The sequence below is a fragment of the Thermobia domestica genome, chromosome 8 (assembly GCF_964235325.1).
Source record: "Thermobia domestica chromosome 8, izTheDome1.hap1.1, whole genome shotgun sequence".
NCBI classification, from domain to species: Eukaryota; Metazoa; Arthropoda; class Insecta; order Zygentoma; family Lepismatidae; genus Thermobia; species Thermobia domestica.
In genome coordinates, this window is record NC_137461.1 from 203,138,100 (window position 1) to 203,158,258 (window position 20,159).

Sequence of the window (20,159 nt, forward strand, 5' to 3'; positions counted from 1 at the left end):
AATATTTTATGCAACCAGTTTCTTTCATATTTAGGGAATTTTTCACTTAATGCACTGTAAAGAGATGTACTTTACTCCTGTCAGTTTTTTCTATCAGTTGTGTGCGTCTTATATAGTGCATATACAGAATGGAAAAGTAAAATATGCCACCAAAAGGTACAGAAAGTGCTCAAGTTCAAGAGATACACATAACAATATAGTGTGGAGTTCTTGTGTACTATTCATTGTTGGCGGAAAGTTTTTTTTTCTTTTTTTTCTTTTCTCCACATCAGAGGATTACACCGAAAAGTTTTCAGAAATAAAAATAGCTTTTCATTGCTGCATTGTTATGTTCTCAATGATTTTAAATTGTAAATATTGGTTTTAAAAAATATTAATGCAGCATGTTAAACCTGCAATTAAACAGAATTTTCCAAGAATTGTGCTATATATTATAAATTATGCTTTATGCTTCATTTTCTAAAATTATGCTTTTAAAATTAGATTGTTCTGGACCCTTAGACCAGCGTTTCCCAACCGGTGTGCCGCGGCTGGTGTGCCGCGAGGAATCGAAACAAAATTACTAATTTTATAGCAATCAAAATGCAAAAGGTAGGGAAAAATGTATATTTGTGTTTCACATTACTATGAACCTCTACTATGAATCTACAATTTTAAGTTTCATACCAGGTTACTGTTCTATATATTTCTAATGTTGAAAAATGGTTATTCTTGTTATGACCATTATTGCTTCTTTATTATTGCAGACTATTTCGTAACTTGAAAATTTAAAATATCATTCAATCCTTTCGATAAATTACCTACATTTGAATTTTAAAAGTAAAACAGATTTGTTTGTTCGTTCGTTATTTAGTGATATTCCTTCTTAGTAAAAGGTTGGATACAGTTTTTTTAAAACAAAGCGTATTTTTGAAAGCCTGAGTCCAATATTTAATTGCAATTGTTTTCTATTTTAAAATTAGAATGAAAAATAAGCATAATGAAAAATAAGCACGGGGAAAAAAACAGTGATAGTGCTTTCTTCTCTGTAAGAAGGAGATCAATAATCACAGAAATATACCACAGTATTTTATATTTACAAATAATAATATTTGTAAGTGTGCCGCGAGAATCCAAGTAACACCCGTAGTGTGCCGCAAGTTGAAAAAGGTTAGGAAACGCTGCCTCAGACAATCACAACCATGTTCAAGACACCAACCACATGTGTAAATTGCTGTTACGTATGGTTTTTTATGCTTTTCAGTTGCCCTAGTTATAATAAAAGGAAATCACAGAAAAAAATACTTGAGATATGATGTGTAATGCCTTTGTGTGTTAAAATCTCGGTTAATGGCAGTGATCTTGATAGCAAAAGTGGATCTAGCCAGGCTACCGGATTGAGCCCCCCTGTTTTTTGATTGACAAAAATAATTTAAGCTATTATTTATATAGTTTCGGAAGTTTATAGCAAACTCGTGATATACCTACCATAGTCTGGATTGTGGCTGGCTCCCCAGTTCTCACCTTCTACACCCGCCTCTCCTTGATAGCCAAATTACTTTCGCTGTTTATGAGTTGGCTATTTTCTCTTAATATTCTACCTTATTTGCAAGGTAAATAAATTTCCTTGAAAAGTTCATACTGTATTTTTTGAAAATCGAATACATATTTTGAACGGGGATGTAATATTATTTCTAAAATGAGTTACAGTAATAAACAGCACAAGTATATATATATGAAATCAGTTGCATGAATATGATTGATTATGGCTTTGCAGACTATCTCTAGGCCTCTCATTTTCACCAATTTCCGAGTCAAACTCTTATTCCATTAGATTATTATGTGACAAGTTTTTTATAAAATTCCTCACTATGTAGCTTCATACTCACGCATTTCAGTACACAGCAATCTACGTGAAGAGCATCTACGTGGTGGGGCGGACTTTTTTCTTGAGCAAAAACATTTCACCAAATGAGGAACGTAATCTATAGCGCATGCCATTTTACATGTAACTGGAATTGCCATTTTTTGCAGTCCAATTGCAGATGGAATTGTTGGTTGGTAATTACAGTCATGATTCCAAATCATAAGTTCATAATTAACACTCTTCATGGTAGGTATAAATGAACACTTTGTTGGTGCAACTTTTCCCAGTTTGTCTATTTCTTCGAGAACACATTACCATCACAAATCTTAAAGATTTCAAAAATTTGATTTTGGTTGGTAGAGTTGGCAGATAATTTTTTCTTGAGCTATCATCATTTCATCAGGAATAAAATCGTGATTGCCTAGTGAACAAAGGACTTATTATAGCATATCGTTTGATGTAGAACAGAAAACTTTCCAATATGAAATCTTCCATTTCCCTGACAAAATGTCTGTGCTATCACATCCAGTAAGCTAATGTAATGCTGGATGTGCAGAAGCTTTAAATGCACATAAAGCATCGAAATGCTCTAATCCAAATTGTGTCTTTTGATTCGATACAAAATATGACAGCACTGGAAGTTAAGGATATATTGGTATGTTGAAAACCAAAATATCTATATCTTGGGCAAAAGTTTAAAAAAAAATGTTTACCTTCTCTTTTCCGCTTCGACAGAATGGAGAATTCTGCCTCTTTTAAGTTCTACGTAGATGGTCCAATGAGCAATGTGTAGAAGATTCTTCTGAATACCATGAAACCACAAAATTTTTCTTCTTCGTCTTTGATCAGTAAAGCGTTATCTGGGCCAAGTATTCTGTTAGTTCATCTTTTTGTACCAAAGTGCGAAAGCAGTTTCTGCATCATGATATTTACTATAGTTTTGCTGTCAGTGATTTCGTATTGAGTGGATATAGTTATATGAACAATTTGACAATTGAACAATTTGCCATGAACAATTATCATGTTCCATGAACAATTTGCCATCCACGTTTCTTAACGTTTAAACTGTTAAATCTTATTTACAGAAGGAGCCCTTGCCTATTATTAAGATTGTGTACAGTTAATAATGTTATACTACTATTATATCTCAAAAAAGATAAAGAAATTTCTGATGTGGTTAATGCATCACTTAGTCTTCTTCATCACTCTGTTCAGTAACCGATATTGATTTTTTACACTCGCTTGGTCAACTACACATTGCAGTGCACAAGATTCTTACATTTGCAAACCGCGATTCTCACATTTGCATTTCAAACTTACACACTCCAGTTTCTGACAGCTAGACATTGTAATCTCTAACTGACACTCAATCATAGTCAGCGTCATGCGAATAAAATCAGAAAAATAAACACACTACTGAACAAGACTGCACTTATTTAATATAAAAACACATTTACACGTGACATTTCGATCTTCTAGCCAAGATCCTCATTAGTCGTACCCTCCTGACGTCGTGAGTGTACGTCTGATGAGGATCTTGGCTAGACGATCGAAACGTCACGTGTAAATGTGTTTTTATATTAAATAAGTGCAGTATTGTTCAGCAGTGTGTTTATTTTTCTGGTAATCTCTAAAGAAGCCTTGGGAATATCTTCGAGTGCTTTCAAAACTGGCTCCAGAATTTGGTCCTCCAAGTACCATCCGGAGTCTTCTGGCCTTGGTAGATCAATTTCACACTTATCAGCGTTTCCCAAATTGCTGTTTGTTAATTGTATGTCTTTATGTTTTTTCAGAGCATTACTAGTTGGAGGTAATCTCTTCAGGCTACATTTTCCTAAAAGTAGGAGCCTAGTTCTATTACAGATCTTTGCATTAACCTTGAGGAGTTTTGTGAAAATCAGTTCTGTAGATTCAATAGCGTTTGCTGATAAAGAAATCTGTCCTACGGAAAATAAAAGGTCACAGTTCTCTAAGTAAGTAGACCATAGGTAGATATTGCATTTCTGGAATTATCACCTTCAGAACTCTTTGTTGTTGTTTCCGGTAGTTTTAAAGATCAGAAGACTCTTAAATCAAACTTCGAAATCGGTGTTCGAAATCTTGAAGGACAGCTTGAAGAAGCAGATTCTAAAATGTTACTTCATGCTGTGAATCACAATTCAGAAAGAATTCTTGTGATGAGTAGAGACACCGATGTATTCCTGCTGTTGATACTCCATTATGACAGAATTTCTTGTAAAGAATTGTACATGATGGCGGGATTTCAAAGACAAGAAGATTTATTCCAGTTCACCTCTTTTGCCACCAGTTATCTGAGAATGATAAGAGAGGTAATGGCTTATCACGCTCCACTTGATGAAACATAACGTCACATCCAGTTGTATCATTAAAGGTCAAGAACTGTCTACTTACTCATGCCAGAAAACTGTGACCTTTTATTTTTCTTAGGACAGACTCCTTTAAGCGCTTTCGAATCTGCAGAACTATTTTTCACAAAGCTCCTCAAGGTTGATGCGAAGTTGTGTGATGAAGCTGGGTTCCTACTTTTAGGAAAATGCAACCTGGAGAAATTACATCGTACTACTGATGCTCTGAAGCAACATATAAAAAATCCCATTACGAAACAGCAATTTGTGAAATGCTGATAAGTGTGAGATTGATCTACCAAGGCCAGAAGACTCCGAATGGTACTTGGAGGACCAAATTCTGAAGCCAGTTTTGAAAACACTCGAAGATATTCTTTAGAGATTACCACGTGTAGCTGTCATACTCGGGTATGCTGCACGAGTTCAAACTGGGATCAAACACCGCTGCAGCGTGGCGGAAGATATGCTATTCCTTAGGTGAGGGTGCCGTGACTACGCGGACAGTGCAGTGGTGGTTTAACAAGTTTAAGGACGGTGACGAAACACTCGAAGACGCACAACTTCCCGGAAGACCAACGCATCTACAAAATGATCTTCAGTCAGCAATTGGGGCGAACAGTGGCTAAACATGAGAGGAACTGAGACTACAACTCAGTGTGCGTGGAAAAAACATTCGACAGTACCTCCATGAACTTGGGAAGCACTACAAGTTGGATCGATGGGTCCCACATAATTTGACTCCGGGACAGAAGGCAACGCTTGCAGACACCTGTGTTTCGTTGCTGTCTGGTCTAAGAAAGGAACCATTTCTGGACAAGTTGTTGACTTGTGACGAGAAGTGGGACCTGTACGAAGCTCCATGGTGCTGTCATTATTGGTTAGCATCCCATGAACCGGTTCCAAAACAGCCTAAACCAGCACTGCACTAGAAGAAGGTCCTCCTATGTGTTTGGTGGACTGCTCGCGGCATCGTGCAACGGGAACTGCTACCAGCTGATCAGAGCATTAATGCAACTGTGTACTGTCAACAGTTAAGCCGTGTTCAAAAAAAACTCAAAACTCTGGAGCCAGCACTTCTGAATCGCAAAGTGATCCTTCTGTTACAGGAAAACGCTAAGCCTACGCGGCTAGGATGACCCGGAAGACCATTCTAAGCCTTGGATTAAAAACACTATTTTATCCGCCATACTGCTCGGACACTGCACCGCCTGATTATCAGCTTTCCCACTCCTTGAACAATCACCTTAACGGACGTCAGTTCAAATCCCTAGTACATGTGCAAAATGAACTTGATACTTTCTTCGCTTCACGGCCCACCAACTTCTACCGAGATGGAATCCATGGCTTTCCAGAAGGTTGGCAGAAGGTCGGAGACGTTGATGGGAACTACTTTTGATCTTTCAGGTACGCCTTAGGAGACATATCGATGTTCAAATATGTGGGTGAAAAAGCGACAGAATTTTCTTGTTAATTTCTTATAGGAGTAGCATAATATCGTTCAGAACCTGGTGAATTCTAGAAATAAAATAATTTGTTCTCTTGTGTAGATACTTCTTAAGTATATAGTTTCCTTCTATTATGTTTCTTAGTATAGAATTAGTGCATTATAGAAAATGTACACAATCTTAATAATAGGCAAGTGCTTTTTCTCTAAATAAGATTTAACAGTTTAAAAACTGATCATTTATAAAATGTGTTAGGCACATTTATTGCTTTTTTCTTACCGGTGCAGTAACTATTAAGAGGAAAAAAGTGGTAATATATAAAATACGTAAATATCAAATTGTTCATGATTCTCTCTTGAAGGCAATTTTGAAATTTATTTCCTGCTCTATTTCCCTCAGTACCATTGTAGTATATAAATCGAAGGACTTGTAGCAAAAACCCTTCTCGAAACAAGATTTTTTTTTTCAGAAAAATGAATAGAAAGCTGCATGTTTGTGTATGTTTTAGAAGGTATCAGAGACACGTATAAAGAAACAGACCTGAAGTTTCACATACTGTGTACTAGAGAAAGCTCTCTTTTCATTCTTCAGAGAAATTTTGTGTATTTTCCGAAAAGCCCCTCAATTGATATTAAAAATGGATATTTTTAATTAGGTCATAGAGATACTTAATTATTAAGATTATATACTGGCAGGCAGACAAGATTATATATATATTAAACATCATCAGCTGCTAATATCTACCGTTTGTATGAGGGTAACTTTTGGGTCTCACTATGATCAGTTTCGCACACGACAGAACTCAGACACTATTAGTTTTAAACTAATATAAATATACATGTTTTGAAAGAGCATATAATGACGAAAAACGTTTAGAGAAAACATTTTTCCGAATTCCATCTTTTAAGGAATCTATGGCTAAAAAACTGACGTCACGCGCAACCAAAACTGAGTAAAAATTAAAATAATACGAAAACTACTACATTTAGCTCAAAATACACTAGAATTAATTGTAGAGAACAATTAGGAAGACAAAATGAAAAATGTTTGGATGTTCTAGCCCTATAGTTACGGACTTACAGTGAATAATAGAAACGGCTAAAACTTCGACTTTCTCCCCTTCCCTTTAACCCTCCCCCCCTCTCATGATGTGTTTTATCTGGCATCCGGCATTTTTGTGATCAGTGATGGGTATGCATTCAAAATATATCGGATGCCAAATGGTTACATGATTTGACCTTAGAATTCAATTTGTAGACCCCGATTACTAAACTATAACATATTATTGAGAATTTCTTTTAAAACGAGTCATGAGAAAAGAAAATAATTCCATAAACAACGGAGATAATGCTTGTTTCTTGAATGGAGTTGTCCCCCATTTTGATAACATCATGCCTACACACCATGCATCACTGAGTGACACCATCGAAATTATTCATCAGAAGGCTTCTCGAAATAAGAAAAAAAGCACCCCCTCATCTTATATTACGCAAGCTGCCACGGGATGATATATTTAGAAGTAAAATTTTATTCGTGACCGCCAGTTTGATGACGTAATTAACATATTATATGTCATATCTCCGTTATTTATTAATCGATTTTCTTCGTTAATAGCTCATTTTAAAGATAATTAAATTTCTCATTTAAACTGTAATGTTAGTACTTTCTGTAAAATTAATATTTTCGGTGTTATTTTTGTTTATTTCATAAGTAAATTCCCATGGAGTTATCAAAATATTAAATAACTTCTATACCTTTAGAAGTTATTTACCTTTACCTTCTATACCTTCTTATGTGTTTTAGAATAAATACATAACAGTTTTCATGGGAAATTAATTTGTTTTAAAATGAGCTATAAAAAAGAAAAATCGGTCCATAAATCGGAGATAATGCTTGTTTCTTGAATCGAGTTGTCCGCCATTTTGATGACGTCATCATGTTTACACGCCACTCACCAGTGAATGACACAATCGAAATTATTCACCAGAAAGCTCCTCTAAATCAGAAAATCACCCTCTCATCATATCCTCACTAAAGCTGCCACGGGACATGTTTTTCGTACATATGCTCCCCTACTAACACGTAATAGCTGAATTGTAAGATACTATAAGTTAAACTATTCTAGAATCGAACTATTAGATTGGCAGATTGACGAATAATCAATCCTTACCCAACATATACCTGGTACTGTATAGAAGCTTATGAAGATTTTGTAGCTAAGGTCATGTAATGGAAATGTGGAAAGCGCCATGTTCTCAAGTTAGTAGTAGAATATATATTTCATATGTAAGGGTACCTACCATGCCTAAATCGGGTGCTCCACAATATCTGAGAGAGTCTTAAACGATGTTATTAATACAGGAGCTTTTGATACAATGAAGGCCCGCTCTTAATTTCCATATAAACTTTCAAAGAAACAGTGTTGAACTTATCTGTGCTTTATTCAGACAGTTTTAACATATTTTCCTTACCCTTGTTTCATTTTAACACATTATTTATATCACTTCTACAACTCTATTTAACCACCGTGCCAACCCGCTGCTATTCATTATTTAGAGAAGTGTGGGAACCAATCAATCTCACAGAGCCTGTAACTCTCCTTCAATTTCATTGATTCTCTGTACTCGTATCTAAGCCCAGCAAGAAGGTGGTACCACTGCGGCACAACAACACTTTGACAGAAATGAAGTCGCTTGTTAAGAATTCTATATATTAACCCGTACATGTTGAATTCTATAACTTGTAGTGTCTAGTTCCGCTTTATACAACTTCCTCATTTCTCCTTAATGAGAATTTCAAACTCTCGCTTTTAAGAAAATATGTTCTCAGTGCACAGAAAACCGCTTAGGTAAATATCTAATTGTGCTTTTTAAAATAATTGGAAAATACTGAATCCAATGCACCTACTTTAAAATATATCGCAAGAAGAATGACCTCAAACTTGAAATCTTTGAAATACCATTTATGCCAATAGTGAAAGTGCCCTCGTTTGGACATATTTCTAATAGAACTTTTTTACTAATTTTAGGACATTAAATTCAATTGAACTATTTTAAAACATATCCGCACATGATGTCACGAAAACCAAAAGACCTCTGAAGTACCGCTTATACCAATAGTAAAATTGCTCCTGCTTGGGTACACACCGCTTTCTAATGCACATTTTATACTAATTTGAGAATGAAAAATTCAATAAAACTATTTTCAAACACAACCGCCTAGGAAATAACAAGAAGAATGATCTTAAAGTTAGGACTTTGAAATTCCGTTTATGCCAGTGGTAAGAAGAAAGCCCCGAGGATTCTGAATCCAATGAAGTTGTTTCTAACAAAATCCGTCCTTGAAGTCATGGGAAAAACGACCTCAAAGTTTGTCTTTGAAGTGCTGCGTATGTAAAAGTGTCAACGGTTGTATCCTGGATGATTTCTAATTACAGTTTTTATACAAATTTAATGTCGCTGAATCCAATGGAACTTTTTTTTAAATATATATGCGTCCACAAGGATCCCAGAAAGGTTATCTCAATTGGTGGAATATAAATGTAAATATCTCTATATCTCACAAATTTGAAGTAATTTTTCTCATGACTCCATGAATTGATATGTTTCAAAATAGTTTCCAGTGGATTCAGCATCCGCAAATCAATATACAAAGCGAATTGGAAATGTATCCTAATGTGGTCAGTTTTACTATTGACATAAACGGTACCTCAAAGACCCCAAATTTGAGGTAATTTTTCTCGTTACACCACAGACGGACATATGAAAAATAGTTTCATTGTATTCCTTATCCTCAAATTGGTATGAAAAGCGCAATTAGAAATTTATCCAAGCGTGGCCATTTTTTTTACTAGTGCGAGAAATTCGTTTTTCAAGAAAGTATATTTCACAGTTATTTTGTGCCGTGGTTTTGTAGTCTGTGTCTTCTAATTGGATGGAGTGGGTTCGATCCACGATGGGGGCTGGATTTGTTCTTGTTCTAGTCTGATTCTGAAGTTTTCCCAGCCTCTTTAAAATGTACACCTGAGGCAACCTGAGGAAGTAAAGTAGTACAGAGCATGGTTCTTCCTTGGTGTTAGAATTAAAAAAGTGTGAAGCCATTGATTCTTCATGATTTGTCCAGAAAAGAAGGCGAATTTCACTTCATTTGGATAGTTTCTTAATTATTAGAAATATAAATATTAAAATACAAGTCTCGTTATTTTAACTTTTACAAATACGAATAGTTTCCAGCTTCAGGTTAATACAGTTTTGATTTTTTTTTTTTTTTTTTTGGTCATTGTTTTGAAATGTTATTGTATCATTTAGTATGAGTTATAAACGAACTAATATACTACATATTAAGATTAAGGAGTTGATAAAATGCAATTTTTCTGTTGGCTATGCAGTCTAAACATTAACTACGTTATCCTAATTGTGACGTAAGCTATCGATTTTCATGTAAAATTTTTTCTAAGATCTGGATACTCGTTTTCTAATATTAAAAGCAAGAATTTTTAATAACTTAAAACTCACTTTTCAGTAACTTATAGCAAGATATTTATAGAACTTCCATAAATGCATATAAAGATATTTTGTTCGACCTAATGATATGATACTACTTCCTTAGTCATAAGATATATTTGCTAATCATTCAATATTAGAAGGTTACCATACATCATATTTTTTAAATACATATATATATTTCTAAGTCGGAAAGTCAGAAATCATTATATATCTATTTTACTATCCATCATTACGTAACTGACAATTTCAATACTTCCTAATGAACTGTGAAGACTGCATAGCAGCACAAACAAAACATTAAGTAGCAAAACAAAACATTTTCCAGATATTTAGTATTTCAATACTTGCAGTGCCCCTTACTCTATTAAAAATGCATTATTCCTTTTTAACGCACTTTTCTGTTTGTGACATTTTTGTAAATTTGTGTTAAGGTATTTTCTAATTGTGATAGTATTACTTTGATACTGTGGGAATCCTAAACGCAACTCTGACATTGTAACTATTACTCACAATTGATCATATTCTTCAAACAATAAGTATGTTGAGCTACACTGACTTATGTTAATATTAGAATTATATATTTTTAAAGATGGACGCTAGCTATTATTGTAATCGTTCTATTTGATGCTTTGAATGTAAATGGAGTTTTTAATAGTTTTTTTTAATAATTACTGATAAATGTATATAATCATGTTTATTTCTTGCCTCTTTTCATTGTAAATACTCACATTAAGATTATCAAAGGCCGCAGTCATGGTAACGTTCATTGCACCTCCTTGTCTGTCCATTGTTGCATTACCTTCTCTATGGATTGTGCTTAGACCACTCAGTGAACCATCCTTAATACCAATTTGGGCTTGATAATGTATACCCACCAAAGGACCCTAAAATAAATAAATCAATACATATATATCTCCTATATTTTTGAGAGTAATAAAAAAAAAGCATAAATATTTGTAGCAATAAGTCAAGTATGGTTCAAACATTAATTAATGCACACATCCAGGTTGGAAAGAAATAAGAAGTACAATGTACTAACAAAATGATTATTAGAATACCTATGCAAGCTTATGACAGTAACTTATCAAATGTTGAATAGATCAACTGATAAACTCCCTAGTTTCCTATAGTTACATCTAGAGAAAAGCGGGACACAATGAAACAAGGAGCACAATGAAACAATTTGATTTACTCAATGCCTATCAGAAGCAAACAATTGAAAGTCAGATGGTAGCAATGCTGCAGTGGTATTGAAATCAAGTGCTAATTTGCAATGGTTATCAAGTGTGATGTCACTATTTCATGCGATTTCTGGGACTTCTTTTATGGAAAGTAAAATTTTGAACAGCTTTATAATTGAAATGCTGAGTTTAGTACATGTTGTTAATACAAAATCTGTTTAAGTTTACAAAGCATGTTAATTGCAGTCAAGCTTTCTTGGTTTTAAACCTATCTTCTATAATTCGAGCATTACATAACTTGAACACTACAAACCTATGTAGTCAAGATAAACAATAACATTTTGAGTAAGACTATATAATACCAGGTGATCAAGAAAGTATGTGCCGTTTTGTTCACCATCGCTGCTTTTCAATCTCGAGCAATCGGAGATGACGTAATTGATAGATGTGTGTGCTCTTGTCTGAAAGCTTATCCAGTGGCACTTCTGCTATCGTGGAGAACACGTTACATTGAATCGTGAGAGTTGAGATATTCAGTGTGAACTATGGCTGTGTCAAAAGCATTGCTTAGGGCTTGTTTACTCTACGAGTTCAAATTGGGCACAAAGGGTACTGAAACAGCAAGACAAATTTGTTCGGCAATCGGAGAGACTACAAGTAGCGAACGAACCGGTTTAAAACCTTTTTGACTGGTGGTGAGAGCCTTGAAGATAAAGCTCGATCTGGGAGGCCAAAAGCACTCAATGTGGACCAGCTGAACGCATCTATTGAAGAGGATTCGAGCCAGATATGTCAAGAACCCGCTCAACAGTTTAAGGTAAGTGATGAAATCAGTCGTTTACGTTTACATGAGCTTGGACGATCGTAGAAGATGAGGAAGTGGGTCCAACTCCAGCGGCTGAACATTTGCTCTTCCTTGCTGAGTAGGAACAAAGATTGTCCAATTTTGGACCGTATTTTCAGGTGTGATGAAAAGTGAGTGATGTATGATAACAAGAACCGCTCGTACCATTGATTGCTACCCAATGACCCAATAAATCTGTCTTCTAAACCCAATATTCATCAGCGCAAAGGTAATTCTGTGTGTATAATGGACTAGTGCTGGGGTAGTGCATTTTGAGTTTTTGGAAAGTGGTAAGATCATCACAAAAGATGTTTACTCAACACAACTGCAAATGGTTGCTACTAAACTCGCCCAGAAACTGCCAACACCTGTAAACAGAAAAGAGATTCTGTACCACCAAGACAATGCGAAACCTCATACAGCAAGGATAACTCATTAAGTGACCTCGTCACTTGGGTGGTAACTTTTGCCTCACCTTCCTTACTCTCGAGACGTCGCTCCATCAGATTACCATCTTTTTTTTTTGGCCATGGACAATTACATGCGCAATCGTCAGTTCAAAACTCGGAAAGAAGTTGAAAACGCACTGGCACAGTTTTTTGATTCGAAGGATACAAATTTCTACAAAAATGGCATCTACGGACTTGCTCATAGATGGGAAAAGGTTGTCGAAACAGAAGGAGGCTATTTTCCTGAGTAAATACTGTGTAAACCTTTGTATGCTCTTATTTTATTTTCTATGGTTAAATAGCACGAACTTTTTTGGTCATCTGGTGTACTCTGCATATTATACATTATATACTATATGTATGATGGCCTTCTGAGAAAAGATCTCTCAAAAGCTTACATGAGTCTGCTTCTTGTACATATTCCATTATCCAATGGTAGCTCATATAGAACAGTAATCTACATCTTGAAATATATACCAAACAATCACTGAAGTTTGTGTTAACAATAATATGTAACTCTCTCCAAAAGCCACAGATTCTACACATAGAATTTCTCGATGTTCAGGTTACTTAACCATAATCACACTTCCAACCCAAACCTATTTTCATCTCAACAAAGATAAGAGAATAGATATAATTTTAAAGCTACTACACTCTTCAAAACTCAGCTAAAATACTAATATTATATCACTTAGCAGGACAATATATTAATCCATACCCTCGTTAATCCACTTACTTAAAAGGACAATATATTCGTTAACTTTGATAAAAAGAGAGCAGAATGAGATATTTAGCTCTGGGGTACATGGAAAAATTTCGTGCCCTATTTTGTTTTATGTTTTATTTCATTGTGCTTCCTATTTTAAAATAAAAACCTCTCACTTCATTAATGCGATATTATAAATCGCTGCACTAAAGGCTTGATCAACTATATCATTGAGTTTCTTACTTAATTTAAATTAGTGTAAGATAATATACAGTTTTACATAGAAGTAGTACTGTAAATACATGAAGGAAAGTTGGTTTTACTCACAATTAAATATTCCGTGATCTATAATATGAAAGCTTCAGACACTTAAAATATTGTAATTGTTTAAGAAAAAAAACTCATTTCACTTAAAACAGATAGGTAATATATTTACACTGTAAAAAATAAGATGTTGAAACAACACAAAATGACCACCACTTTAGCGTGTTACTTGTGTGTTACTTCAGCACCAAACACATCGCCTTCCGAGCATATCAGAAATAACTCGCTACTACCTGAGAGAATTTGCGTTGGTATTTATCGTTTAATATGAGCAAAGCTTTGCGAATTATATTTGGCACTTACGCCAAGTAGAATCACCCAGGCTTAAACCTCCTCGACGATTTTCATATTCGCTTTTATCACCCACTTATAACTTCATCTTATCCTGCACAGTGATTCACCTCCGTTACTAACATGATCTTCCCTTCCTCATCATAGCCTAGAGCCGCCCCTAGTGTTTTGCACATCATCTCATCTCTCGTCCCCATCGCCATACCAATCGATACTATTTTGGACTAGTGTTTAAATTATTTCCATCTGCATCTGACTATAACTCTCATTACGTCTTTAACCATCGCTTCTTGATTTCTCATCCTTCTTTCTATGTTTATTGCATTTTTTTCATCCTACGTATATCATGTGTTCTACGTATATTATATGTTATCTTCGCATTATTTTGTATGTCTACCAATCCATATGTTAAGGGTGCAAAAGCCTTAAGTCCAGTGTTTATTTATAGATTTTAATAAATAAAGATAAATTTTATATCTACCTTTCCATAGACCATCCTTCATACATCCACTATCCCATTCTCCAAAATTTCCTTCCCTAAAAGAGGACGTAACCCTCTAACAGGGTGCTAGCCATCGGCTAGCTTGTAAAAAATGCTTGGTCTTGAATTGACCACAAGTAACTCGCTAAAGTGGTAGTCATTTTGTGTTGTTTCAAGACCTCATTTCTTGCTGTGTATGTTTAATGTCCTTCGTAACTATGATATGAATTGCATAGTATTGTTGTGGCCAAATGTACTTTTGCAGCAAAACACCTGCACACACAGGTTAAGAAGATGTGACAGATATGTTTTATTAAGCGAGTGACACAGCAACTACTGTAAAAAAAAGTAACACGAAAGGAAAATTTTCTACAAAATTTCCATGGTTTTTTTTTCCATATCGCGAAGAAATGTAAAAACTAAAACTAATGAGAGGTATGAAATGTTTCCGTATTATGTAGACTCTATCCATAAAACCTGAACAGTTTGCAAGCATCCTGCTTCAATATCTCAATATCGAGATAACACCTATTCCAAAATGGAATTACTATTGCTATTAATATTTTACTTCAATCAAAACATATGTCCAAGCGCATTATTTTTCGTAAATTGTTTATTTCTTCTACATTGTTCAAATACATAAATAAATATGTCTGTAATATATTTCAGTTTAACGTTCCACGATTATGACCTTTAGGCTAAGAGAGACAATGATTAAGGCAAGTCAATGATGATGAAAGAATTGATGGGATGCGAATGTGTAAGGAAATGGCAGTTGTTGATTGAGTTGATTTTAACGTCCCTTTCAGCAGCGAGGCTATATGAGACGGGACCTACTGATTAACGTGGAATCTTAACCATATCAGCTCAAGCCGGGAATCGAACCTGGGTGTCCCACGCCCAAGGCCCGTACGCTTACCACTCAGCCACGAAGGAGCTCTAGAAGGAATGGGAGTACCCGAGAAGACCAACGGACAGGAAGTTGTTCCCGACAAACTTACTTGGCCGGGATCGAACCAGCGATCTCACGTATCTGAGATAAGCACCCTACTACTGACCTACCATACTCCCCAAAATAAGTCTGTAAAGTAATTTGGTTTTGATGTTTTTGATGTATTAATTACAGCTTTTAGTTTTATCGAGCTGAATCTAATCTCTCAGTAGAAATTTATTTGAAAGCTGCAGCTGGAAGAGTGTGAGTGGGATACGAGGTGAAGTTGAAGAGAGAATATGTCAAACCTGCGACTAATACATCTTTCACTCATCAGCTTTCATCAGAGGACAAATATTTTTTTTAAACACGAACTTTGAATCCTCTTTTCAAATGATACCTCACAGAAGCAAGTGAAATATACTCGAAACATGAAACAACTTTCTCTTGGGTTTTACTATTATAATTTCGTCCTGCTACTTCTTGATCATTTTCTTCAAGTCCTTTTCATTATTTGTGCATTTCCATATTGTGCAAAAGAAAATAAATACAATTGTAATTATATAAAGAAGTCTTTTATCTTTTATTTGTCAGTTATCTGCACTTGTTCAGACAGTCGCCTCACTGCTGTAGCCAGAACGAAAATAAGTGTCTACTGCACCTTTTTATGTTATGTAAAACGTACAATCTTGAAGAATAGAGACATCATGCTGGGAAAACAATTATGTCCACAACATACATTAAACGTTCTTGTAGCTTGAGCTGATTTTGTCTTAAGAATTAATAAGTTAAACATTTAACTTTCTGGTAATTTCGTAAGTTTTCTATAGGATTCAAATACACGTATACGAGATTGGTCTTCTCTATATATATCGATCTATAGATTGGAATTATCTACATATATTCTATAAGAGATCAGCCTTATGTATCTATATTTATATGACATTCGTCAAATCTATCGTTCTATATAAGATTAGTGTTATGTATCTACTGTATCTCTATATGAGACTGGTATTATCAGTACGAGATCAGTCTTATCGATCATTTCACTGATTGATCTTATTACATTTGAACATTACAAAAACATATTAGATATATAAATTTAATGAATTCCATACTTAAAAAGTTACAATGGCATAAAATATTCAAAGTAAGACTTATTATTAAGAAACACAGCTTTGAAGAATTTCATTTGAAGAAAGTATGATTACACAGCATTGTTTATATACAAAATAAAAAAATAATTATCAATGTTTTTAGTGTTAGCGAAAGCCATTATATCTCATTTACTTACTTTTATATCAAACCCTTTAGTGAACTCTGGCAATGCCATAGGTTCTCCTCCGTTATTTGCTAACATTTTAGCAACAGCCTTCAGAATTGAGTCAATGGCGCTATTCCAAACTGTACTTTTAAATCCTCCAATTGCTCTGAAAAAGTAAGTATGTTATTAAAGAAATAGAAGACAAAGTCAGTCCAGTCACAGATTCTTATTGTTGTAGTATGTTAAAGGCCCAGAACTTACAAATCTTCCTTCACGCACGAACCGTTAATGGAAGGCTTCTTTCTTTCTTTCTCTTTCTCTTATTATGGGGTTGAAGTAAAAAGCAGTATACAGATGGTGATCAGAGAAATGGAAACACCTGTACGAAATTGCAACTTACCAGATTAATATGGTGTCGGGCCACCTTTCGCCTTCAGAACAGCCTTGATGCGACGTGGGACGGAGGCATAGAGGTCGCGAATGGTAGCAAGTTGAATTTTACACCATTCCTCGTGCAGGGCATCGGCCAGTTCTGTGAGAGAGGATGGAGGTGGAAATCGTTGCCGGAGTCGTGTTTCCAAGACGGACCACAGATGTTCAATTATGTTGAGATCTGGGGATTGGGCGGGCCAGGGAAGGTATTGAACTTCATCCCGATGTTCCTCAAATCACGCTGCAACAATGCCAACTGTGTGAATGGGTGCATTATCATCCTGGAAGATGGCGTCATTGTCCGGGAAAAACATACGGACCATAGAATGCAAGTGGTCTCCTAAAATTGCGACATAATCGTTGACAGTGATTCGTCCGCTAAGTGTGACCACAGGACCCAATGAAAACCATGATATGGCGGCCCATAGCATCACCGAACCGCCGCCATGTTTGACAGTTGGGCGGAGACACTGCAGATCATAAGCTTCTTTGGGCGTTCTCCACACATAAACACGGCCCGTGGTTGGGAATAGGGTGAAGGATGACTCATCCGACCAGTGGCGTAGCACACTTTTGCGGGCCCCCCCGCAAAGTATAGAGAAGGGGCCCCACTTGTAAAGCCGACACAAGTAAGGTGGAGGTTCTACTTCTTTAAAACTTTATTCATCGCAAGACTTCGGGGCCCCTATACATCGGGGCCCCCCCGCACTGCGGGGGTTGCGGGGGCAGCTGCTACGCCACTGCATCCGACCATATCACACGTTTCCAGTCCTCAACGGTCCAAGTTGCATGGTCGCGGCACTATTTGCGGCGTGCGAAAGCGTTATGGTCCTTGATGAGCGGTTTGGCCCGTGCTATATGACCCCGTAAGTTCATGTCATGTAATTCGCGGCGGACTGTGATTGTCGAAACAGGGTGGGGGAGGTGCTGATTGAGTTCCTCCGTCACTTGCTCTGCAGTGGCACGATGGTTCTGCGTGACATTGCGCTTTAATACCCGGTGTGAACTGTCACTCATGATTTTCTTCCGCACACTGTTCCGCTTCCCCAATGTGATTTTCCGTGTGTTGTGTAGGCCGTCATCACCTTCGACACTGTCCACGCGACACACCTAACACAGTAGCCACTGCCGTCGCACTCACTCCACATAACCGCGCACCAACAATTTGCCCTCTTTGAAAATCTGAGAGGTCTCCCATTTTACACTACCTCCGTCTGCTGCAGCCACTGGACACTGCTGTTCCACTGCGCCTGACGTAGTATGGAGACCTAACACACCATCACCAGCGGTCCGGCGCTGCGGGTGCTACGACACCACTGCCAACCCATACATCTGACGTGTTGCCATCTACAGGTGTTTCCATTTTTCTGATCATCATCTGTATATTACTTCTACTATTGCCAACTGCGAAAACATAATTTATTCAATATTTATAGACCTTCCCCAGTCATACTCTTATGGTAAAACCGACGTGATAAATTAAATTGTATGGTTCTGAAATAATTAGTAAAATGAAAAGTGCGATAGGCAGAAGGCAAAACCCTGATTAAAGTCACCCATGCAAAGTGATTACCAAAATTTTACTAGGAAATCCTCTGTGAGGCCCACGTCCTCTCGTGTTGTTGTTTGCAGAACGAATTGTGATCTCAACTTTTAAATCAAGCTAATCAATTGCAAACCGTAAATATACCAGATTATGATGCAGCAAACAATGGATTTTCTAGCTTGAAAATATTGTGTTTAGAACTGTTAGAGTAATGTTCTACAACAAAAATATGTTAGTAAAAATTTAATCATGTTAACAACAACTTCTGAAAAATAAAATTGTCATGTAGAACGTAAGCATAAATTACAGTGAACTTCAGTTTCTAACGTGGAGCTAGAGATATCTTATGACGGAGATTACGTGAAACAAGTTGATCTACTTAACTATATGCATAACATTTATTGAGGTCGTTAAAATTCGAGCGGGAAAAGATTAAGGTACCGTACCAAGTTTTCCATTTCAATTACATTGAAACGATATAAAACTAAACAAAGAATAAATTCTTAAATTATATGTTTTTACTTTCCTTAAACTAAAACTCATATCTAAAGAAAAATAATTATGGCTTTAATTCTGTAAATTCAACTTATATCAGGTTTGAATAAAATATCTAAATTTCACAATAAACTGTTTCACGAACGAAGACTCAGATGTAAGCCAAATTCTATATCAAAACAATAGTGGGTTTGTGTCTGCTTCAGAGCTTCTGATAGTTTTTCTTTGCCAGTTTAAGCTTAGGCAACCAGTAAAACACATTACTTTTAGGCACTTTGTACGACGATTAGGCAACCAACATGTCCGTTCAAGTATACTGGGTTCCTAAACTTATATTTGCTGCACACCTATGAAATGCCAATTCGAAAATAAGTAAAAATACAACTGAATATAAAACTCATAAGTAATGAATATTGTAAATGCACTTTTTAAAATTGTAGAAACCACTACGGAGAAACAAAGTTAATACTTGAATAAGAAAATTATAAATAATCGAAAAAGCGATTCTTTTATGGGAAAGAAACTCCCCTCCCAAGAATGCCGACTTTAGTGCATCTCTAATCAGAAATCAAGCAGAACCCCAAATCTGTTAAAACACATTAAGAAAATTAAAATATGGATGGCAAACCTAATCAATACTAATAGTGCGGGTCCAAAATATATAAATTTCGTTTCTGAATATCCACACTATGCACAAAGTTAACAAGTCTTCCTCATGATATTTACTAAATTTCAGGGTTTTGTGACCCTCTCTACCCCTCGCACCCCCCCCCCAACCATTCACTATATTGTATAGTAGCACTGAGTAAATCAGTAATAAGAACTCTTTAGTCATTTTCTGAAATAACAGGTATTAAATAGGCAATTTATACAGCTGTAAAAATTCAGGCATGTACCAAGAAATTTATTAGAGGTTCAGAGGTTTTTTTTTTTTTTTTGTACGAGTTTAATGTATATAGAAGATATAAAAATATCGCATAAAATTTTAATATATTTTCAAACATTTTGGAATTCCGAGGGTATTGACTTAAAGACCCAACACGTGCGTACATC

General features: G+C 35.8%; 1 protein-coding gene across 2 annotated transcripts in view; it reads right to left on the bottom strand.

The window, feature by feature from the left end:
• LOC145691921 (uncharacterized) overlaps nt 1-20,159 on the bottom strand; it is a 44,371-nt gene that overhangs the window by 11,803 nt on the left and 12,409 nt on the right. For both annotated transcript variants that reach the window (XM_081767230.1, XM_081767229.1), the window contains 2 exons: nt 16,664-16,799; nt 10,891-11,046 (listed from right to left, as the gene is read on the bottom strand). In XM_081767230.1, the coding sequence (XP_081623356.1) occupies nt 10,891-11,046; nt 16,664-16,799 (292 nt within the window). The remainder of the gene's footprint in view (nt 1-10,890; nt 11,047-16,663; nt 16,800-20,159) is intronic.